Genomic DNA, 23,431 nt, shown 5'->3' with positions numbered 1-23,431 from the left:
TTTAAAATTTAGGTCAAAGTGAGGCTGGAGAGGTGGTTCAGTGGTTAAGAGTGTAGAGGACCCGCATTTGGTTCCCGTGACCCATGTTGGGTGGCCAACAACTGCTTATAACTTCAGCTCCAGGGGCATCAGATGCCTTTGGCCTCCTTAGGTACCCACAGCTCTGTGTGCATATCCACACTGAGATACACACAGTATCTTACCAAACACACATGAGGACCTGAGTTCAAGCCCCAGCACATATATAAAAACCCAAGTGTGCCAGTGCATACCTGTAATCCTAGTACTGGGAGGGGCAGAGACAGGAGGATCCTGGGAGCTTGCTGGCTAGCCAGTCTAGCCAGATCAGTGAGCTCCAGGTTTAGTGAGACCTTGTCTCAAAAAGTAGCTGGGTTGGGTATGGTGGGGCAGGTCTTTAATCCTAGCACTTGGGAGGCTGAGACAGGTGGATCTCTGTAGGTGGACTTTTCTTTCCCGACCAGATAACCAACCTGGAGACTCAGTAGTAAATAGCTCAGGCTTATTACTAACTAGCTCTTACCCCTTAAATTAACCCATATTTCTTATCTAAGTTCTACCACGTGGCTCATGACTTGTTTCCTCTGTGTCTGGCTGGCAACTCCCGAGACTCTGCCCTTCTTCTTCCCAGTGTCCTCCTAGTCTGGCTCTCCTGTCCAATCTCTTCCTGCCCAGCTATAGGCCAATCAGCTCTTTCTTAACCAATGAGAGTAATACATATTTACAGTGTACCCTAGCTGGATGGTTTCTCCGGTTCTTCCCAGCCCTGCAGCCCGCAGCCGCTTATAAAATAATCATTCAGAGGCTTATATTAATTATCAATTGCATGGCCAATGGCAGGCTTCTTGCTAGCTAGCTCTTATAACTTAATCCATTTCTATTAATCTATAAGTTGCCATGTGGCCGTGGCATTACCGGTCTCCTGGCATCTTGCTGCTCCTCCCACGGCAGCAGCTGGCATCTCCCCTCTTCTCCTTTCTTCCCACGGCAGCAGCTGGTGTCTCCCCTCTTCTCCTTTCTTCCCACGGCAGCAGCTGGTGTCTCCCCTCTTCTCCTTTCTTCTCTCCATATGTCTGCTTAGATTTCCTGCCTGGCTCTAAGCTGTCTTGCCATAGGCCAATACAGCTTTATTTATCAGCCATCCAGAGGAACACATATCCACAGCATACAGAAAGACATCCCACAACAGTGTACAAAGATTGTTCCACAGCAGGTCACTGTGAGTTTTAGCCCAGTCTGGTTTACATGGTCTACATGTCTCAAAAAACAAACAAACAAACAAACAAACAAAAAACAAATGGCAAATTAGGATGAGATACTGCTTCCTGTTAGCCAGGATAGCTGTTATAGAGAAATGAAACTCCAAAGCCAAAGTAAATACACAGACTAATTCAGTGATGTAGAGAGATTGGAACGATTGTGCATTGCTTGTGGAATGGCTGTTGTTAAATGGTATGGGAATTTCTCAAGATGCTAAATATTAAATATAGGGTTGCCATATGGTAATTGTGGTGTCTTAAATGAGATGTCCCTTATAGTCTTGGGCATTTGAACACTTGGTCCCAAATTGATGGCACTGTTTGGAGGCTGAAGAGGTGTGGCCCTGTTGGAGGAAGTATGTCAGTGGAGGCAGGCTTTGAGAGTTTAAATACTTTGGTCATTATCAGTGGCTCATGCCTTGAATCCAAGCGCTTGGGAGGCAGAGGCAGGCAGACCTCTGAGTTCAAGGCCAGCCTGGTCTACTGGTTCACAGAGCAAGTTCTAGGATAGCCAGAACTACACAGAGAAATTTTGCCTCAAAACAAAATAAAAAATAAAAAAAAAAACCCACACAACTTTAGCCATTCCTAATGTATTCTCTGCCTCCTGCTTGTAGCTCTCAGCTTGTGTTCCATCTGCCATGCACACCTGCTCCCATGCACACCTGCTCCCATGCACACCTGCTGCCATGCTGCCACCCGTGATGGTGTCGGACTCTCATCCCTCTGGAACCAGAAATCCAATCAACCCTTGCTTCTCTAAGTTGCCTTAGTTAGGGTGCTTTATCAGGTTCTCATGGAGCCAAGGCTGTTCTTGTTTGTTTGATTGATTGATTGATTGATTTTGGTTTTCAAGACAGTCCTGGCTGTCCTGGAACTCAGTTTGTAGACCAGGCTGGCCTTGAACTCACGGATCCATTTGCCTCTGCCTCCCGAGTGCTGGGACTAAAGGTGTGCGCCACTACTACCCAGCTCCCACGGCTATTCTTGAACTCCTGATCTTCCTTCCACCTCCCAGGTGCTGGGATTCCAGGTGTATGCCTAGTTTCTGTTTATGTTTTAAGTTGTGGTAAACATGTATAACATAACATAGACTCGAGCATTTTTCCATTTTGAATAGAATTTTCAGTGGTATTAAGAACATTCACATTGCTGTACCACCGTCACTACCATTCCATCTGCAGAACTTCTCCATCATCCCAAGTCAAACCTGTACCAAATAAATATAACTCCCATTTTCTCCTCCCCTAACCCGTGAAATCCTAGCTGCTGTTCTCCTTTCCTCTGTGACTATGATTCTGTGCACCTCCAGTAACCTTTGTCATTTCATTTGTGGCTTATTTCATTTAGTATAGTGTCTCCAGGAGTAAACATGTAGCTTGTGTCAGAATCTCCTTCCTTTCTAAGGCTGAATTCCATTGCATGTATTTGTATTCGTTAACCTGTTGGTGGATATCTGGGTTGTTTTGCCTTTTCAGTACCATGTATAGGCTGTACAGATCTGTTTGTGCTCTGTAGTCTCTGGGGATGTAGCTCAGTAGTAGAGAGCGTGTTTGTGTTGCAGCCCCTGGAGTTTGACCTCCAGCACCACCACAAAACAGAAAAAAACGTCTTTTGGATACAAACCCAGTCCAGAGCCATAGGCTGCATGTTGATTCTGTGTGTAGTCTCTTGGGATCTGTGGTGTTACCATCCCCAGCAGCAGTGCCGTAACTTCCCTCCTCCTCATTGTCAACATGCTACTTTCTATTTTTCATGTTTGGGGTGACAATGAATTGGGCCACCTATGAGGAGTTGTTGGTTTTTTTTTTTTTTTTTCGGGGGCAGGGGCTGTTGAGACAAGTTTTCTCTGTGTAGCCTTAGCTGTCCTTGAACTCACTCTGTAGACCAGGCTGGCCTCAAACTCACAGTGATGGTCTGCCTCTGCCTCCTGAGTGCTAGGATTAAAGGTGTGCACCACCACCACCTGGCATGTGTGTGTGTGTGTGTGTGTGTGTGTGTGTGTGTGTGTGTATATATATATTCCATGTGTGTGGGTATTTTGCCTGTATGTATGTCTGTGCACCACATGCATGTAATGCTTGAGGAAGTTTTACTCATTAAACCTAGACTTTTAAATCTTAATTCAGTTGGATTTGGATTACTACATCGGCAGAGAGACTTAATTGTCGGGGTACAGGAACCTTTCAGGTGTCCAGTCACTTGGACAGATGGTTGTGATCACCTTCGGGTGCTGGGAATCAAAATTAGGTCCTCTGCAAGAGCAGCCTGTTTTTATTTATTTACTTATTTACTTGTTTCGTTTTTTGTTTTAAACTCACCTGTTTCAGAGACTTTTACACCTAATACTTTTGCTAGAACATTCTTTGCTCTTGGCAGCTGGCCATCTAATTGACCAGTGGGAGAGGCTTTCCCTGATGAGCTGTTTCAATTAATTGTCCCACACCTTCAATGAGCCTTGTCTTTCCAGGTGTGAGACCTCACAGGTGCATGTTATGTTAATGTCATTGGCTCATTTTTGGCCTCTCCCATCAGGGCGTAAAAAATCCTGGCAGAGACTTCCTGTTTTGTTTGCTGCAGTTTCTAGCTCCTAGAACAATGCCTAGCTCTTGACAGATGTTCAGTAAACACTTGGGGGATGATTGAAGGAGCATACACTGTTATTTTCAGGCAAAGTGAAGTTAGTAGACCAAAAGTTAATGTATTTACAAGATTTTGATTCAAATGCAAACTGCCTTGCAGAAAGGTACTGGTTTACATTCCCACCAGGTAGGTAGAAGGTCATCCATCTCTGCTTGACTCGCTGACATTTGACAGTAGTATAGCAGGTACCCAGTGCCTTGCCAGGGCAGGCACACCCTGAACCTTCACAAAGTCGAACTTTCTTTTCCTTCCTTCTTGTGTGTTTATAGAAACACACTTGTGTTTACATTTCCTGTAAACGTTACTTCCGGTGCTGGGAATCAAACCTAAGGCCTTGTACACACTAAGCATGCCCTCTTCCACTGAGCTGTCTTATAGCCTGGAAATTTTTTTTTTTTTTAAGATTTATTTATTTATTATATACAGTATTCTGCCTGCATGTATCCCTGCAGGCCAGAAGAGGGCACCAGATCTCATTACAGGTGGTTGTGAGCCACCATGTGGTTGCTGGGAATTGAACTCAGGACCTCTTGAAGAGCAGCCCCTGCTCTTAACCTCTGAGCCATCTCTCCAGCCCAACCTGGAAACATTTTTATTAAGTGCCTGCTGGGTGTCAAGCTGTGCCTGGTGCTGATACAAATGTGAACAGAAGTTGTCCCTGGTGAGTGGCCACTTCTGTTTTGTTTCTAGCTTCTGTTTCTTGCTTCTGGATCTCATCATTTTGAAATTCAGAAGCTAGTGGTAATTTTCCTAGAAACTCACATTTTCTTTTTCAAGTTTTTTTGTTTTGTTTTTATCATGTGTATGTGTCTATTTGTTGGGCATGCACACATGGATGCAGGTGCCCATGAAGGCCAGAGATCTCCTCCAGCAAGATTACAGGTGGTTGTGAGCCACCTGATGTAGGTGCTAGGAATTGAACTCAGGTCCTTTGCAAGATCAGTAAGTGCTCTTAACGGCTGAGCCATCTCTGGCCCCCCAAAGCTTACATTTGCTAATCAGGTGATTTCGTACAGACACATGCCATGCATAAAGTAAGAGTTTTTCTAACTTATCTTCAGTGAGGTCAAGAGTTACTGCCTTCATAGCTGCCGTGGTTTGAGGGTGGGTGGACACCAGTGTGGAACGCCCTGCCCTGCTGTGAACTGTAAATGTGTCCCTAGTCTTTGCACTCACTTGCAGTCGTGGCTAAGGAACGGACTTTGGAGTCAGGCTGCCTAAGTATGACTTACCGTAACTGTGAACAAATATTTAGTTCTCTGTGCTGTGGCTTCCCCACCTGCCCAGCGGAGTGATGGCAGCCCCTCCTGAAGACATTGCTGTGAATCTGGATCCATACAAAGGGTGCCATACAGCACCTGGCATACTACCAGGTAGTTCTTGTTGTTTGTGTTCTCTTGCAAGTTCTGTATTTTGTTTTTTGAAACGGTTCTTGTAATCCAGGCTTGTCTCGAATGCCTGATCCTCCTGCTTCTCCTTCCCAAATAATGGGATTGTGACTGAGCACCACCACGCCACATTGATTGCATGTTTTAAAGTTAAATACTTATCCGTGAGGTACACACCTGTAATCCCAGCACCTGGAAGGCACAGGCAGGAAAATTGCCCACAAGTTTGGGGCTATCCTGGTGTACATAGTTCCAGGCCAACCAGGGCTACATATCAAGATCATGCCTCCGAAAACCCAAATAAGAGCCTGCAAGATGGTTCAACAGGTAAAGGTGCTTGCTGCCAAGCCTGATGCTTGACAGGACCTGATTGACAGGATCAGGGAAGGCTTCCTTGAAAAGGTGTTTTTGTCCAAAACCTTAGGGAAAAAAAATTATCAACATATTTGGGGCCTGGAAAGATTGCTCAGTGGTTAAGACCATTTGTTATTCTTGTGTAGGACCTGGGTTTGGTTCCCTACACTCATGGTGGCTCACAACCATCTATAACTTCAGTCCCAGGGAATCTGGTGCCCTTCTCTTGCCTCCATGGGTACCAGGCACACACATGGTACCCATGGTACAGACATAAATGCAGGCAGAACCACCTAAAATGGGATAAACAATCCAACCCAAAACCAGAACACCAGAAAGGAGTCCTCATGATTATTTACTGTGTCATTGATCTACAGAGGCTCTGAGACATGTCCAGGACTATCCAGTGAATGGGTGTCAGCCTCAGATCAAGGCTCAGTTTCATAGTCTTCAGTCCCTGTGAGTTTTTCCTTTGGTTTTTAGCAGCCTGGCCCTTCATTTGAAACCTTTGAAGAATATGTAGCTTATTTGATCTTGGCAGGTATTACTAAATAAAGCAGAATTCTTAAAAAGACATTTTGATTTTTAGCTATTTTATTGCGACAGAATCTCATTAGCCTAGGCTGCCCTTATGTCTGAGACTGGATTTGAACGCCTGGCCCTCCTGTTTCATATTCTCAAGTGCTGGGATGACTGTTGTGTGCTATCATGTGCCACCAGCCAACTTCATTTGTTAGTAGGTTTTTTTGTTTTTAAGGTTTATTTTTATTTTTTAAACTAATTTATTTATTATGTATACAGTGTTCTGCCTGCATATATGGCTGCAGGCCAGAAGAGGGCACCAGATCTCATTACAGATGGTTGTGAGCCACCATGTAATTGCTGGGAATTGAACTCAGGACCTTTGGAAGAGCAGTCAGTGCTCTTAACCTCTGAGCCATCTCTCCAGCCCTAAGATTTATTTTTATGTGTATGAGTGCATGTTTACATGTCCATCACATGCATGTCTCTTGCCTGTAGAGACCAGAAGAGAGCACTGGATTCCCTGAAACTGGAGTCACAGAGATTTGTGAGCTTCCATGTGCGTGCTAGGACCTGAACTCTGGCCCCCTGCGAAAGCTGCTGGTGTTCTAAACTGCTGAGCAGTTTCTCTATATGCTTACTGAAAATTTATTTAAACCACTCATCTTTCTTATATTATAGACTGTGATGCATCAACATTATTTCTTTTTTGTTGTTGTTGTTTGTTTGTTTTTGAGATATATCTCACTGTGTAGCTCTGGCTATCCTGGAACTTGCTATGTAGACAAGCCTGGCCTGGAACTCGCAGAGATCTGCCTGCCTCTGCCTCACTAATGCTGAGGTTAAATCTGTGCTCCATCATATCCAGCTCAACATTGTTTTTTCTTTAAAAAAATTAAAAGTCATCAGGGGCTGAAGAGATGGCCCAGCCGTTAGGAGTACTGACTGTTCTCCCAGAGGTTCTGAGTTCAAGTCCCAGTACCCATGTGGCATCTTACACCTATCTATAATGGGATCCAATACCCTCTTCTGGTGTGTAGATGAAGTACCCAAATACATAAAATACATAAATAAATCAATTGTTTGTTTGTAGTCCTTGCTGGCCTGGAACTTACTCTGTAGACCAGCCTGACCTCAAACTCAGAGATCCGCCTGCCTCTGCCTCCCGAGTGCTGGGATTAAAGGCGTGCACCACCACTGACTGGGTAAATAAATAAATCTTTAAAAAAGTAAAACCATCAGTTTTGCAGCCAGATGCCAGGAGCGAGCTTGAAGGAGTAAGGTGAGGTGAAGTTGTGCAGAGGCAGCCGTGCTGTGCAGGACAAGGCACAGGGCTGTGCCTAGGGGTTGTTGAGGATTCGACAGGAGGTGAATCTGGAAAATGTGGTGGGCTTTGACCTAAACTGGATTCTTTGGGTATCTGGGGGTCATTTGTAGCTTTGGGGTGTGTCTGATAGATGGTGTCTCCAGAGAGAGCGCTTAGCTCTTCACTGGAAGACACTGGTTCTTTTCATCAAGGTCCAGGCATGGTGGGTGGTACCCAGCCTCCAGGTCCTGTGGGTCTCTATGTTTAACTCAATTCTGGCTGAAGTTCCAGAGTTTTGAAATTGCTCAGCTGCCTGCTAAAAAGCAATGATCCTTTGTGTTTGGGAGCTGCTCATTAGCATTCACAATGATGCCTCCCATTTATATGATACCAGAGAGCTTTCCCATGTCTACTTCATTTGATGTGATCTTCAAAACAAGGCTGGGAGGCAGGCAAGGACTATTAACTCTACTTTATAGATGAGAAAACCAAGTCTCAAAGGGGTTAATTGATTTGCCTGGCATAAGGCAGCTAATAAATGCAGAGCCCCTGCCCAGACCTGAATGTTCTTCTCTCTACACTCCAGGAGCAATTAGGGCAACCAGAGATGGTCTGTGGGCCCCAGAAATCCCCCCATCTCTGTATGAGTGACAGAGACTGACTCCATGTGAGTAAAGCCACCTGACGTTGGCAAGCCCAGCAGGTGTGAACTGAGCTGGTTGGCTTGAGGAAATGTTGGACACCACTGTTTCCATTTCAGCTAAGGCAGCTTTCAAAGTAATTCCCGCTTGTATGGTCCCTTCCTTTACTCTTGCTGTTCTTGAGCAGTAGAGTTTGTGTGTGTACATGTGTGTTTATGTGTTTATGAAGGAAACCTGTCATGTTTATGAAGGGAGGGTATGATGAATTCGCTGTGGGAAGGCCAAGCTCAGAGAGGGGAGTTCTACCCCCAGGAGAGGCAGAGACTAGGTAGGATGGCTCTTGATCTGGGGTTGAGGGGGACAGCAGGCAGTGGTTGAGTAGGAGCAGCCAGACCGGGGTGTCTTGTGGATCTGGGGGTTGGGAATCCACAGCCTGAGGCAAGAAGGTGAGAAAGGTTTGGGATGCAAGCTTGAGACTGAGGTGCTTAGAAAAGGTAGGAAGAAAGAGCTGAGGCCCTGGAGAGGGTGGCATGTCATGGAGAAGAAGAGAGCTCATCCAGGAAGGAGTATTGGGAGGGCCAAAGGAAGGGAGGGCTTAGAGAGTAAAGGGATGGAGAGGCCGGAGAAGATGGACTGAGGACGCCTGCTCCTGAGTGCCATAGAGGCCAGGCTTTGGGAAAGCCAGCCAGGCTGAACACATACTCCAGTTGTTCTGGTGCAGTAAGAGATTGGCTAGCATGCGAGAGACCTTGGTGTGGGGTCCAGGCCCCCAAGAATCATCTGAAGCCCACCAGTGGGTTCCCATTTGGGGACACTGAGCTGAGGAGGCTGTTGTGGATGGCTGCTTCTCTACTTGTGTCCCCTGGGAGTCGTCCACAGTCCCTGAGTGTCCACACAGTTGAGGGGTTCGGTATTGTTTCTGTGTGGACAAAAAGAATAATAGTGACCAATCTCAGGCAGAGGAGACTATTGCTCATTAGTTTTCTTTGTTGTTTGTTTTTTGAGACCAGGTCTTAAAGCCCATGGTGGCCACTGTATGTAGCCAAGGCCAGCCTTGAACCTTTGGTCCTTTTGCTTCAGCATTATAAATGCTGGTATCGCAAGGGTGTGCCTAAATGCCTAGTTGGTTTGTTTTATTTTTTTATTTTATTTTGTCAAGTATTATGGTGGCACATGCCTTTAATCCCAGCACTCCAGAGGCAGAGGTAAATGGATTTCTGTGAGTTCAAGAATAGCCTGTCTACACAGAAAGTTCCAGGCCAGCCAGAACTACACAAAACAACTTTATCTGTATATATGTATATTGATGTTTTACCTGCATGTATGTCTGTGCATCACATGCATGCATGGTGCCCACAGAGACCAGAAGAAGGAGTCAGATCCCCTGGAACTGGAGTTACAGACTTGTAAGCTGATATGTGGGTGCTGGGATTCGAACTTGGGTCCTCTGGAAGATCAGCCAGTGCTTTTAACTGCTGAACCAGTTCTCCAGTCCTTGTTTGTTTTATTTTTTGAGACAGGTCTCATGATGTTGCTCAGGTTGGCCTTGAACTCTTTCCGAGGGGAGTCTTAGATCTGTGTGCCCAGAGCCCTGTGTTGCCTTTCTGCCTGTGACATCAGGCAGTCACTAACCCCTGGTGTTCCTGCTAGCAAGGGAACGAGGAGATGTGTGCCTCTCCCGGCTTGGGGAGAAGAGTGCCTAGGCTGTGGTCACAGAGTGTTCCCATTGCTGAACTGGGGCTGGTAGTGGATGGTCTGTTCATTCTGTCCCTGTTGTCACGGCCTCCCTCCCTGTGTGTCCTTGTCTGAGTGCTGCCTGTTGGCCTGGCTCTTGAGAGCTGGCTCTAATTACTTGTACCTCTTACTTACCTGGCTCCAGGTTTTACTACAAGAAAGGACAGCCGCCTTTAAAAAAATAATGATCTGTTCTTTGTAGGGCACCTTTCTTTTAAGTTAATGATGGCTATTTCTATTTATGGGAGCCCTCAGCCCTTGCTTTTCTGGCTGAGTCAGGAGTTCCCCTGAAGAGGTGAAACTGGAGACAGGAAGATTGTCAGAGGCCCTGTGGGGTGCCTGGGGCAAAGCACCCTGAAGGCATCTGGAGCTCCAGCTTGTGGCCACCTCTGCTGCTCTGCTGTGATTGGTGGAACCAGTTAGGGGGCTTCGGGAGGGGCTGAGTGTTATTGATGCTTTATTCCTTCTACCCACCTGCCTGCTTCCTTCCTTCCTTCCTTCATTTGCTGCTGGGGATTGAACCTAGGACCCTTGCATGACAGGCAAATGTTCTACCACTGAGCTGTATCTGGTGTTTGAGTCCTTGGTGTTTGGTTGTTTGGTTTTTGTTTTTTTTTGTTTTTTTTTTTTCTTTTTCTTTTGAGGGGTTTCACAAAGTGACCCATCAGGCTTTGAATTTTTTGTTTTGTTTTGCTTTTTTTGACACAGGGTTTCACCATGTAGCTCTGAATCCTGGAACTCACAGAAATCTGTCTTCTAAGTGCTGAGATTAAAGGCATGAACCATGACACTCAACTATGCCTTGAATTTTTAATCCTCCTGCCTCAGCCTCTGAAGGCCACCAGGTTCAGCTTGAGTAAGCGACATTGAGAACTGAGACCACCACATGGCTTTCGGAGAGTTGTGTTTACCTGGTGACAAATTCTTCAGCTACCAGCCGTGTCAGGAGGGCTGGACAGAGCTGGGATCCAGTTTGTAAGAAAGCACCAAAGTCCAGGCCAACTGGTTCAAAGTCAAAACCAGCCTTCCAGCTTCAAACTGAAGACAGCGCTCTGCCCAGGGCAGGCTTAGCAGCTAAATACAGTAATAACTAGTTAATCCAGAAAGACATACTTGAGCAGTGGCAGTTGGTTCATGGCCACACTGGTAGATCTCAGGCTGTGTACCTCAGCTCTCTACTTTTTTGGTTAGAGTATTTCAGAGCTCCTAAGGGCCAGCCATAGACTTTAGGCCCATCTCCAGCAGACTGAAACCATTCCTGCCCACTCAGAGCATTCAGATTGAGATCACCTGTATGCTGGGTCCACTCCTGGAGTTCCTGCAGGTTGTCATGTTCCTAGTCAGCTGGAGTGGCTTACTTACTCTGTCAAGGAATGGGTGAAGAGGAGGTTTGGGGCCTTGTTTGTTTGTTTGTTTGCTTGCTTGTTTGGGTTTTCAACATTATCTCACTCTGTAGCCCTGGCTGGCTTCTGCCTGCTGAGTACTGGGATCAAAGGTGTGTGCTACCACACCAGCTTTTGGTTTGTTTAGGAGACAAGGTCTCATTTGGCTCAGGCTGCCCTTGAACTTGCTCTTTGGTGTAGGGTGACCCTGAACTCTTGATCCTTCCGCTTCAACTTCTCAGATGCCAGGATCTCAGGGATGTGCCCGCACACCATCTTTAGGTTTGGGAACTTGTGTGGAGTGTCATACTGTTTCCTTTAACTCCTCCAGTAGCCTAAGGTGTGGGCACTTTAGAGCCCGAGTTCAAGTGAGATTCCGTGATTTGTCTAAAGTCTTGCTGTTAGTGTAAGGAAGATTCTGAATTTGAAAATACATCTGCCACAATTCTTGAACCTTCTCTTGCTGAAACATGTTGCCTCTTAGAGTAGTGTGGCAAGAAGGCCTTATTTATTTAAGTTTTTTTTTTTTTAATTTATTTATTTTGTATACAGTATTCCGCCTGCATGTGTGCCTGCAAGCCAGAAGAGGGCACCAGATCTCATTACAGATGGCTGTGAGCCACCATGTGGTTGCTGGGAATTGAACTCAGGACCTCTGGAAGAGCAGCCAGTGCTCTTAACCTCTGAGCCATCTCTCCAGCCCCTTATTTAAGTTTTTTTCTTTTATTACTTAAACTCATTGTAGAAAGTAAATACCAACTATAACCTTTTTTCATGAATATTTTTATATTTTTATCTGGTAGGGGTAAAGGAATGAATGGGCTGGGAGTCATTAGTGTTTCACTGGAGTAGATTTTGTGTATGTGTGATCCTGGGGATTGAATTCAAGGCCTTGCCCATGCTAGGTAAGCATTCTGCCACTAAGTTAGCTCTCCAGCTAGAATAGGTTTTGTCAAGTAAAGTAATTGCATGGTTTTTGCTGATGAATCTTCAGTATATATAATTCTATATATACTGTATAAAATCCTCATTATACCCATTTCTTCATTTGTTACATGAGGGTAATAATATCTACAGTAGGGATTTGTTGTTGCTGTCCATGGTGATTTTTTGTTGTTGTTGTTTTTGTTTTTGTTTTTCAAGACAGGGTATCTCCATGTAGCTTTTGGAGCCTGTCCTAGAACTCACTCTGTAGACCAGGCTGGCCTTGAACTTACAGAGATTCACCTGCCTCTGCCTCCCGAGTGCTGGGATTAAAGACATGCGCCACTACCGCCGGCATCCATGGTGATTCTTAATTGTTGAAATTTTTCTTAATGTTTAAAATTTTTTAATTTTATTTTAGCCTGGTGGTGGTAGCACATGCCTTTAATTTCATCACTTGAGAGGCAGAAGCAGGTGGATCTCTGAGTTCAAGGCCAGCCTGGTCTACAAAGTGAGTTCTAGGACAGGCTCCAAAAGCTACACAGAGAAAACCTGTCTTGAAAAACAAAACAAAACAAAAAAAGATAATAAAATTATTTTAAGTGTATGGGTGTTTTGTTTTGCCTGCATATATGTCTGTGTGCCACATCTGTGCCTGATGATCTCTGAGGCCAGGAGAATGTCTGGAATGTGTGCTGGGTATCGAACCACAGCCCTCTGGAGGAAGAGCAAGTGCTCTTAGCTGCTGAGCCATCTCTCCAGCCCCAGTTGCTGATTTCTTGAGAGAATTCCTTGGCCTATATATTCATGTTTCATAGTCTAGGAACATAGATTAGTTATAAACATCTATGGTGCTGAATCCAAAAAAGTTCTTTTTTTTTTTTTTTCTTTTGGTTTTTTTGAGACAGGGTTTCTCTGTGTAACTTTGTGCCTTTCCTGGAACTCACTCTGTAGCCCAGGCCTCGAACTCACAAAGATCCACCTGGCTCTGCCTCCCGAGTGCTGGGATTAAAGGCGTGCGCCACCACCGCCCGGCTCCAAAAAAGTTCTTTACAGTCCAAAAATCACTCTGTACTCTGGAAGGTACTGGCATTCATCCCTCATCACCTCAAAACTTTTTCATGGACATAATTTCTGTAGAACTCTTGCTTCATTTCCTTTCTTGGTATACCCATACCAAACTCTACCTGGCATCCTTCCAGCTGGTGGAGAATTGGTGGCATTTCAGCAGCACACAGGTGCACACGTGTCCTTCAAGGGGTCCTTTGGGACTAAAGGGGTGGACTCATGTAAAGCACTGAAAAGGCCTGTCTGTAAGCACTAGCTGCTACTTTGTTTCGTTTTTGTTTGTTCCTGACAGGGTTTCTCTGAAACAGCCCTGGCTGTCCTGAAACTCACACTGTAGACCAGAACTCACAATGATCCACCTGCCTCTGCCTCCCGAGTGCTGGGATTAGAGGTGTGCACCACCACCACCCAGCTAGTTGTTGTTTTTATTCTTTGGGAATTTAAACGGTTTTTACTTTCTGTTATGAATAATGATATAAATTAACAGCAGCGTTTAGAGATACTGTATGACTTTCTAGATTCTAGAGTCTAAGGGGGCTGAAGAGATGTCTCAGCAGTTAAGAGCATGTACCAGTCTTCCAGGGTGCCGGGATTCAAGTCTCAGCACTCATGTTAGGTGGTTCACAGCTGCCTGTAACTCCTCCAACTGTGTCTGTAGGGGGAGAGGGGCGGTCCTGACGGACACACACACACACACAAATAATTTTAAAAATCTTAGACTCTTAGAAGAGGTCTTGTTTGCCAGATGTGGTGACACATACTTATAATCCTAATACTTGGATCCCAACTCCAGATACATGGTAAGCTTCACGGCATCCTGGGCTATATTGTGAGACCGTCTCAAGAAATAAACAAGGGGCTGGAGATGGCTCAGCGGTTAAGAATGAGTACCGCTTTTCAGAACACCTGTAATTCAGTTTCTAGCACCCACAGGCAATTCCAGCTGTAGATGGACACAGTGTCTCTGGCTTCTGCTGGTTTGAGCACTCTAGCACACACACATACACACACACACACACACACACACACACACACACACCCCTATCTACACACACTTTGAAAAATAAAAAGAAATGCCAGCTATGGTGGCACACACCTTTAATCCCAGCATTCAGGAGGCAGAGGCAGGCGGATCTCTGATTTTGAGGACAGCCAGGGCTATACAGAGAAATCGTGTCTCAAAAACAACAACAAAAAACAAACAAAAAAAGGTTTTTTTTAAGATTTTATTTTTATTTCTGTGTAAGTGTTTTGCCTATGTGTATGTCTGTGTACTGATGTGTGCCTAGTGCTGTGGAGTCCAACTATGGCTCTAGATTCTCAGACCTGGAGTTACAGATGTCTGTCAACTGCTCTGTGGGTACTGATGTGTGCCTAGTGCTGTGGAGTCCGACTATGGCTCTAGATTCTCGGACTTGGAGTTACAGATGTCTGTCAACTGCTCTGTGTAGGTGCTGAGTGCTCTTAAGCACTGTGCCAGCTCTTCTGTCCCTAAAAGTAAATCTTTTAAAAAAGTTTTTAAAAACTAAACCAAAAAAGCAAAGAAAGCAAGCTGGCTTTGGTGGTGCATACTTCTAATCAGCACTTGGGAAGTAGAAACAGGAGGATCAGGAGTTCAAGGCTAGCCTCTGCTATGAAGTAAGTTCTAGGGAAATGTGGTATATATGAAGTCCTGTCTCCAAAGAAAAGGAGGAGGAGGAGGAGGAGGACGAAGGCCCTGGCTTAGGTCTGAGGATCCAGTTTTATACTGTCCTTGTAAATTTCTTTTGAAAAGATTTGTGTATTTATTTTAAGTGACCATCTGAGTATATGTATGTGTACCAAAATGAGTGCAAAGGCCAAGAAAGGCTGTTGAGTCCCCTAAAACTGGAGTTAGCTACCATTGGCAGTTGTAAGCTACCCAGTGAGGGTGCTGGGAACTGAACCTGGGTTTTTTGCAAGAACAAGTGCTCTTAACCCCTGAACCATCTCACCCCCAATATCCCTTTTTACTTGAGAACTAATAGCTGAAAAATAGCTTTTAATTTTTGTGTGTGAGGCCATATTTTTTCTTGTTATTATTCATATCTTATGTTTGTTGTTGTTGTTTTTTGAGACAGGGTCTCACTTGTAGAGTGACTTCTGCCTCTCTAGTGCTAGAATTATAGGTGTGTGCCTCCACAGTCAGGTGCCAGCTCCCTTACACATTTTGTGGTGTTTCACTTACAGGAAAAACAAACAGATAAAGGGCCTTAAAATATATCACCAGGCGGTGGTGGCACACGTCTGTAATCCCAGCACTTGGGAGGCAGAGGCAGGTGGATCACTGTGAGTTCGAGGCCAGCCTGGTCTACAGAGCTAGTCCAGGACAGGCTCCAAAGCTACAGAGAAACCCTGTCTCGAAAAACATATGTACATCTGCACAGTGACATGACCTAGCAGGCTGTCTTTCTTTACCCTTGTATTGGGGTTTGGAGGGGAGAAGTGTTGAGACTCATTCTGTAGCCTCGTCTACGTCCAGAGCTTCCAGTTTTCTTGTCTGTCTGTCCTGGTGGCTGTGGTTACAGATGTGAAGCCTTCATGCCCAGTCGTTGTACTTTTTAAAGAGGAGAGCTAGGGTAGTGAGCGATGTGGTCTGGGGTATGCATAAGTAGGCAATTGGGAAGGTGGAAGGACAGGGAGGAACATCTGCTCCCTCACTGCCCGAGGCCTCCTGTCTCTTCAAGCTCCATCTGGTGTGAGCGTGGGCCTGGCTGAGGCCAGAAGGTGGCAGCACAACCCCAGAGATCCTGGGCTCCGTGACAGGAGGTAGTTTGAGTCAGGTACCTGCCTAGGCGACTCTCTCCTGCCTGCCTGCCTCTGAAGTCCTTATTTAGCTAACTTGAGTGTAGACGTGGTATTAGTTCCCTCTGAGAAGCCAGGAAGCTGGAGTGTTGAGCTGCTCCTCCAGGAGTCTAAGCTGCAGGTGACCTGTGCAGAGCACAGGTGAGAGGCAGAGACCTCCGAGGCCCGAGGCAGATTGTGTGACTGTACCACGTTACTGGAACCGTCTAAGCAGGCCCTGTGTGAAGGAACCTCTTGGTAGCTGTTGGTTTTTTCTTGTTTTTGTTTTATGTGTGTTTTACCTTCATGCGCGTCTGTGCACAAAGTGTATGCAGTGCCTGTGGAGGCCAGAAGAGGGCACCAGATCCCCTAAAATGAGAGAAATAGAAGGTTGTGAGCAACCGCTCGGGTGCTGGCAAGTGAACCCAGCGCAGCTCCTCCGCAAGAGCAGCAAATGCTCTTAACCACTGAGCCGTCTCTCCAGTGAAGTGCTTGCCTAATTATTCTTTATCAATAAAAACCCAGGAGCCTGATATCAGGGTAAGGACCTGAGTGGTCAGAGAAATGGCGAAAAAGTGGCCAGTGACTTTTTCTTCCCCCCCCTCTGTCTCTCTGTCTCTCTGTCTCTGTCTCTGTCTCTCTCTGTCTCCCTGTCTCTGTCTCTCTCTGTCTCTCTGCCTCTGTCTGTCTCTGTGTCTCTGTCTCTGTCTCTCTGTCTCTCTCTGTCTCTGTCTCTCTGTCTCTGTCTGTCTCTCTGTCTCTGTCTCTGTCTCTCTGTCTCTGTCTGTCTTTCTGTCTGTCTCTCTGTCTCTCTCTGTCTCTGCCATCCCTGGAATGATGAATGGAAGAAAAGAACCAACTCCACATTGCTGTCCTCTGACTTGCACACGAACTCTGTGGCATGCAAGCACACACAGGAGCACAAGATAAACTAAAAATAAATAAATATGTAATGATGAAGCTTAGCAGCTAAAGTTTCCTTCAGAAAGGTTGGTGGGCTTCCATGCCCACCAAGAGTGTGTCTGGTAGCTGTTTGCAAATGGCCCTCCTGAGACCAGGGTCAAACGATGAGCCTGAGCACTCTGCTGGAACCAGCTCCCTCCATGGCCTTCACCTTCTTTGTTACAGCGTCATGGTGCTGTGAAAGGGAGCCAGAGCCTCTTCCAGGAGGCAGGGGATTGATCACTACATCTCTTGGGAAGGCCTTCCTGTTGTCCCTCAGGGAGGGTGACTGATGATGTTGTCTGACTCTTCCAGGTGAAGAAGGCATACAGACAAAAAGCACTTTCCTGCCACCCGGACAAAAATCCAGACAACCCCAGAGCAGGTGAGCCCCTCGAGGACCTGGGGAGGAAGGGGCCTGCCCACCTGACCTAGCTCTGTGTGTCTGCTGTGGGCTTGGCTTCATATGGTAGGGGTATCCAGTCGGCTGTGGGTGTCCTTACCACTCCCTGCTGGCCTGCCGTGTGCTGATACTGGCTCCTTTGAAGTATTCCCCTGAGGAAGACATGATCACCACTGTCCAGCTCCGTTTATTCTCTCCTCTTGCTTTGTTTTTTTGTCCTCGTGTGTAGCTGAACTCTTCCACCAGCTTTCCCAGGCCTTGGAGGTACTGACAGATGCTGCGGCCAGGGTAAGTGGCGCCTCCTTTACTGAATTGTCCAGTGATTAGAGACTGCTGTGGTCTAGAATGCCCCCAGTCTCGTGCATCTCAGGAGCTGAGCAGGGGCTGGCTCTACTGGCTAGGGTGTGAGAGCCCTTGACCCTCTGCCCCGTGGTACAGTGCTTGCCGTCCAAGCCCCGGCGATCCTGATGACTCTGGGTTGAGGGCAGGAAGATGCCTTTTTCTCTGGCTGACTCTGCTCTGTCATCCCCCCACCCCATACCCCAGGCTGCGTATGACAAGGTGAGGAAAGCCAAGAAGCAGGCAGCAGAGAGGACCCAGAGGCTCGATGAGAAAAGGAAGAAGGTGAAGCTGGGTAGGTGACCTGCTCAGGCTGTCCAGCCTCTGGCTTCCCTTGGCCCTTGCCATTAGTCTCCCTCCCTTTCTTCTCGGGGCCTTTGCCCAGATCCTGGCAAAACTGTTCGGAGAGGCTGGGTCCGAAAGGCACTCTCGGGAATGATATCAGTTACGGGTTTACTGTTAAAGTTAAGAAATTAGGGCTGGGCCGGGCGGTGGTGATGCACGCCTTTAATCTCAGCACTTGGGAGGCAGAGGCAGGTGGATCTCTGTGAGTTCGAGGCCAGCCTGGGCTACCAAGTGAGTTCCAGGAGAGGCGCAAAGCTACACACACAGAGAAACCCTGTCTCGAAAAACAAAAACAAACAAACAAACAAAAAAAAAAAAAAGAAAGAAAGAAAGAAATTAGGGCTGGGGATGTAGCTCGGGGGTTAAACGCACTTGTTGCTCAGGTAGAGGACCTGGGTTCGATTCCTAGCAGCCACGTGACAGCTCACAGCTGCCTGGAACTCCAGTTGTAGGGGTCTAATACTCTCTTCTGACGCATGCAGTACCAGACATGCAGGCAGACGAAACACTCACACACGAAAAAGTAACAATAACTGTCTTTGAGGTCTAGAAGGCTGCCTGAGTGGGCATTCCCACTGAGTGCCGTGAGTTCTCACCTCCAGTCCAGGTTGCCTCCTTCCCACTCACTCCAGCCTCTTCCTGCTAAGCCTCCACTCTGGGAAGCTTCCCCAGAGCTCAAGGGAGGAAAATACAGCTCAGTTTTGTAAAGTATGTTTTACATTTCTTTATTCAGTGTGTGAGTCTGCACATGCATGCCAAGGAGCACTTGTGGGGCCAGAAGACACCTTGCAGGCGCCAGTTCTCTCCTTCCACCTCACTCTTGACACCTAGAGACTAGGCCTGCGGAGTCATCTCACCTCCCCAATTCAATCACTTTTAATGAATTTACCAAACCAACAAATGGGCCAGGGTCTTGCTTAGTGCTAGAACACTTGATTAGCATGGACAAGGCCAAACCTGGGTGAGAGGCAGGGGGGTGCCAATTCCAGGTAATAAAGCAGGCAGAGAGGAGAGCAGTGAGCCCTGGGCCTGAGAGAAGGTTTGTTACAGCAGCTGCCTGGCCCGGAGCTTGGGGTGTGGGGTATACCAGCACCCATCTGCCTATCAGAGGAGAGGCCGCTAGAACTGTGGCCACAGTGACGCTTGGCAGAGGAGAGTGAGGAAGGGAGACAGTGAGGACTTGAGATCAGTGATGGGAAAGGAATCCAAGCTGAGGCACAGCCCAGGTCAGGCTGTGGTGCCAAACCACAGTGACAGAGGCTGGCACTCCACCCACGGGCATCTTTGACACAGGGCCCTAGGTGCTGACACAGCACCCACTTGTACTCTGCTCACTTCGTGGAGAGAACCTGCTTGGTCAGTGTGAGCTGTTTTAACTCTTCTGGACCCATGCTGCTTGGCTGTGGCCCATATCTCTTCTGTGTGTGTCCCTTTGCAATGTAAAGTGACTGGGTATGTGTAGACCCAGCACGAGGACAGGTGGGGTTTGGTGCTCATCCTGTGTGAGGTGCTGGGGAAGCCAGCCAGAGCTGGGGTGGGCTCAGGCCGTAGTAGACATGCAGACTAGAAATCGGACCATTCCACCCTTGTGCCTAGACCTGGAGGCCCGGGAGCGGCAGGCCCAGGCCCAGGGGAGTGAGGAAGAGGAGGAGAACCGGAGCACCACAGCACTAGAGCAGGAGGTGAGCACGCAGACCCACTGGCCTGAGGGTCATCGCAGCTGGAGGGGGAGGGACCTGAGTAGCTGCTGTGTTGGGAGAGCTTGCTCTTTCTGTCTTCTGTGGGAGCTGGGTGATTTGTCCCACCTACAGGTTGCTGAGCTCTAGCTTGCAGGTGGAACCTCCCAGGGACCTTTACAAGGTGAGCCAACCTGGAATTGGATCTGCACAGAATTGTCACCCCTCCGCTCCCCTGCCCTGCAGATCGCACGCCTTCGAGAAGAGGGTTCCCGTCAGCTGGAGGAGCAGCAAAGGCTGATCCAGGAGCAGATCCGCCAGGACCAAGAGCAGAGGCTGCGAGGTGAGAGTACCCACTCTCCTGTGTCTCCTCCAGGGCAGTGCACCTCATGCTGTTGATGGCCGTGCTGGCCACTTCGTGGAGTGGCTGTAGAGGTTCCACCTGCCAGAACCCTGTGAATACCCCATGGTGCGCCACAGCGTCCTACTGTGACACACCAGTTTGTGGGAGCCTGTGTGCTTTTTACAAGTCTCAGTCCCAAGCAGAGGGAAAAGGCCATGGGGTACTTGGCCTCAGTGGAACTGAATGGTCTGTGTCTCTGCCCCTGGCTCCAACGATGTGTTCCCAGCTTTTCATCTGAGAGAGCTAACTGATGATCTTCAGGAAGCAGCTGAGCAGGCTACCCAGGGATGGGATGGGATTGTATCCAGCTTCCCCACCAAACCAGAGAGTCCAGGGAGACCTTGGACTCTCTGAAATTTTACTTTTCTTCTTTTCCCAATGTTTTTAGGAAGAACAGAAAATATTGAAGGCAGAGGAACCCCCAAACTAAAGGTGAGTCTGTGGGATCTGCAGTCCCAGCACAGTAGTTCTCGCAAGAACAGGTGCTTTCCTGTGGGAAACAGGCACCACTGTTGTGACCTTCCGGCATCCTCGGCAGGACCCTAGGACTGTCTCTCAGAGCCTGTCCCACTGGGGGGCTGTAACAGTGGCTGGTGTGGGCAAGACATCCTCAGAAGCCCTTTGAGATGGGTTCTTTTCTTTTCTTTTTTTCCGAGACAGGGTTTCGCTGTGTAGCCCTGGCTGTCCTGGAACTAGCTCTGTAGACCAGGCTGGCCTCGAACTCAGAGATCTGCCTGCCTCTGTCTCTGAGTGGTGGGATTAAAGGCGTGTGCCATCACATCCACTTGAGATGGGTTCTCATAGTGTACAAAGTGTCTCTAAGACTGATCATGCCGCCTCCCTCTCAGTTTCTACAGGAGGCAAAGTGGATAGTCTAAATTACCAGAGTTTGGAGAGCGGCAGGGGCTGCTCAGAGGGGCGGGCTCACGTGTAGGGTCTGGTGTGGTTGATGGTGATACTGTCTTTCTAGCTAAAGTGGAAGTGCAGTAAGGAGGATGAGTCCCAAGGTGGCTACTCCAGAGACGTCCTGCTGAGGCTTTTGCAAAAGGTATACTCTGCTAACCCCGCCACCTCCGTCATCTCAGATGCCCCTGGACTTCATTAATGTTGCTTTCTCGTCTGTCTCATCACCATGGGTCAGGCTAGAGCTCCCCTAGACCAGTTCTCACTTGAGTTAGCATGTGCCCCTCTGGCCGGCTTCCCTGCCTAAGCCTAGCCCTTTCCTTGAGGCTCAGCGTTTCGGGTGTGTGCTGGGGAGAGGAGGTGGCTGTCTGGAATAAAAGCCTCTCCTCTTTCCTGCTCCCAGAGTTGAGGCAGCTGTGCTGTGTACTAGCCTGGGTCTCAGTGTTCCTGCCCACCTCACCTTTGCTGTCCTGTATACCTCGGGAAAGGAGAACAACTAAATCTCTCCAACCTTGCTTCCCTGGGTCCCTCCTAATAACATATTCCGGGGTTGGATTGTAGCATAATGGGCCATGCGTGTGTCCAGTTATACTTCCTGTGGTTCTCTTATGCCCACAGTATGGAGAGGTTCTCAACCTGGTACTTTCCAGGAAGAAGGCAGGCAATGCCATAGTGGAGTTTGCAACTGTCAGGGCCGCGGTGAGTGCTGTGTGGGGTTTGGGGGCCACTGGCAAGTCCTATCCTTCTGGACAGGGGCTCGATATTACAGGCCCTCCTAATTAGGTGCCCCACACTGCCAATGGGTCTTTAGGCCAGTTCGAGAGTTGGATCTCCCCAAAGGTTTCCTGCCTTCAAGAATGCTCTGACTTATTTCACTCTGGCTGGCTCCATACCACACCCTGCCCCAGCATGGCCTCCCCCCTGCCCCAGCCTGGCCTCCCACCCTGCCCTGCATGGCCTCCCACCCTGCCCTGCATGGCCTCCCCCCTGCCCCAGCATGGCCTCCCCCCTGCCCTGCATGGCCTCCCCCCTGCCCCAGCATGGCCTCCCACCCTGCCCTGCATGGCCTCCCCCCTGCCCCAGCATGGCCTCCCCCCTGCCCCAGCATGGCCTCCCCCCCTGCCCCAGCATGGCCTCCCCCCTGCCCAGCATGGCCTCCACCCTGCCCCAGCATGGCCTCCCCCCTGCCCTGCATGGCCTCCCACCCTGAATGTTCTTTTTTGTTTCTCCAACTCAGAAGGTGTATCTCCTCCACTCTCCCACAAGAGCCAGAACTTGAACATAGCATTGTTTGCAGGTTGCTGAGGTTGCCTAGATCTGCTTGGAGGACTAGAATGTTGGTTTTAGTCTTTCTGTGGGGGTAGAAAGAGCCCTTTAGAGCTAGGTCAGATGGGACAGAGACTAGATACTCTGTTTGGCAGGAGCTGGCTGTCAGAAATGAAGTGGGCCTGGTGAACAACCCTCTGAAGATTTCCTGGTTGGAGGGACAGCCCCAGGGCACAGTGGACTTGAGTGACAGAGGATTATCAAAGGTAAAAAGCCAGGAGTCACCCAGCTGGGTCTGCTTGTGGTCTGGGACCCCTCTTCAGCTTCCACTTTCTCAGGCCCTTTCTTCCCAAGTCCAGATAAGAGTAAAATGGGGTGGGTGGGTTCACCAGCCCATGTAGGACGGCTGACTTCCTGCTCATCCCTCTTCTCTCTGAGATACCAGAGGACCCTATCCTAGGTTTTTTCTTTTTCTCCTTCCTTCCTTCCTTCCTGTTTTTTTTTTTTTTTTTTTTTTTGAGACAGGGTTTCTCTGTGTAGCCCTGGCTGTCTTGGAACTCCCTCTGTAGATCAGGCTGGCCTCAAACTCAGATGCCTGCCTTTACCTCCTGAGTGCTGAGATTACAGACATACACCACCACCTGGCAGTTTTTTCTTTTCCATTTTTATTTGTTTTCTTCGGGCACTGGATCAAACCCAGGGTCCTGTTCATAATTAACCCACATGCTACCACTGAAGTACACCTTCAGAGCTACACAGTAGTTTTCCCATGCCAGACATAGTGGCACACGCCTCTAGTCCCAACTCTCGGTGATTTCTGTGAGTTCAGGGCCAGCCTGGCCTACAGAGTAAGTTCCAGAACAGCCAGGGCTACACAGAGAAACTCTGTTGAAAAATCAAAAAGAAAAGAAAAAAGTTTGCCTTGTTTACCCTTCATGGGTGTCTCCTGTTGGAGCTCTCCTCCCTGCCCAGAGAGCTTCTGTCTGTTTGTTCTGGGTCATGGGGTACAGGATTTGGAGATTAGGCAACCCAGTGTGGGGTGAAGAGGCCAGAGGCAGGTGTCTCTGCTTCTCACTCCCACTGACTCTGACGAGCACATCTCCTCTAGAGAGA

General features: G+C 48.0%; 1 protein-coding gene across 1 annotated transcript in view; it reads left to right on the top strand.

Moving 5' to 3' along the window:
- Dnajc17 (DnaJ heat shock protein family (Hsp40) member C17) overlaps positions 1 to 23,431 on the top strand; it is a 33,911-nt gene that overhangs the window by 4,359 nt on the left and 6,121 nt on the right. The window contains exons 2-10 of the mRNA XM_059261155.1: positions 17,299 to 17,368; positions 17,616 to 17,674; positions 17,933 to 18,020; positions 19,667 to 19,752; positions 19,993 to 20,089; positions 20,538 to 20,581; positions 21,120 to 21,197; positions 21,671 to 21,751; positions 22,474 to 22,584. Of these exons, the coding sequence (XP_059117138.1) occupies positions 17,299 to 17,368; positions 17,616 to 17,674; positions 17,933 to 18,020; positions 19,667 to 19,752; positions 19,993 to 20,089; positions 20,538 to 20,581; positions 21,120 to 21,197; positions 21,671 to 21,751; positions 22,474 to 22,584 (714 nt within the window). The remainder of the gene's footprint in view (positions 1 to 17,298; positions 17,369 to 17,615; positions 17,675 to 17,932; positions 18,021 to 19,666; positions 19,753 to 19,992; positions 20,090 to 20,537; positions 20,582 to 21,119; positions 21,198 to 21,670; positions 21,752 to 22,473; positions 22,585 to 23,431) is intronic.

This window comes from Peromyscus eremicus, chromosome 4 (assembly GCF_949786415.1).
Source record: "Peromyscus eremicus chromosome 4, PerEre_H2_v1, whole genome shotgun sequence".
Lineage (NCBI taxonomy): Eukaryota > Metazoa > Chordata > Mammalia > Rodentia > Cricetidae > Peromyscus > Peromyscus eremicus.
Note: the sequence above shows the minus strand (reverse complement) of the source record. Positions and strands in the feature narration are given on the sequence as shown.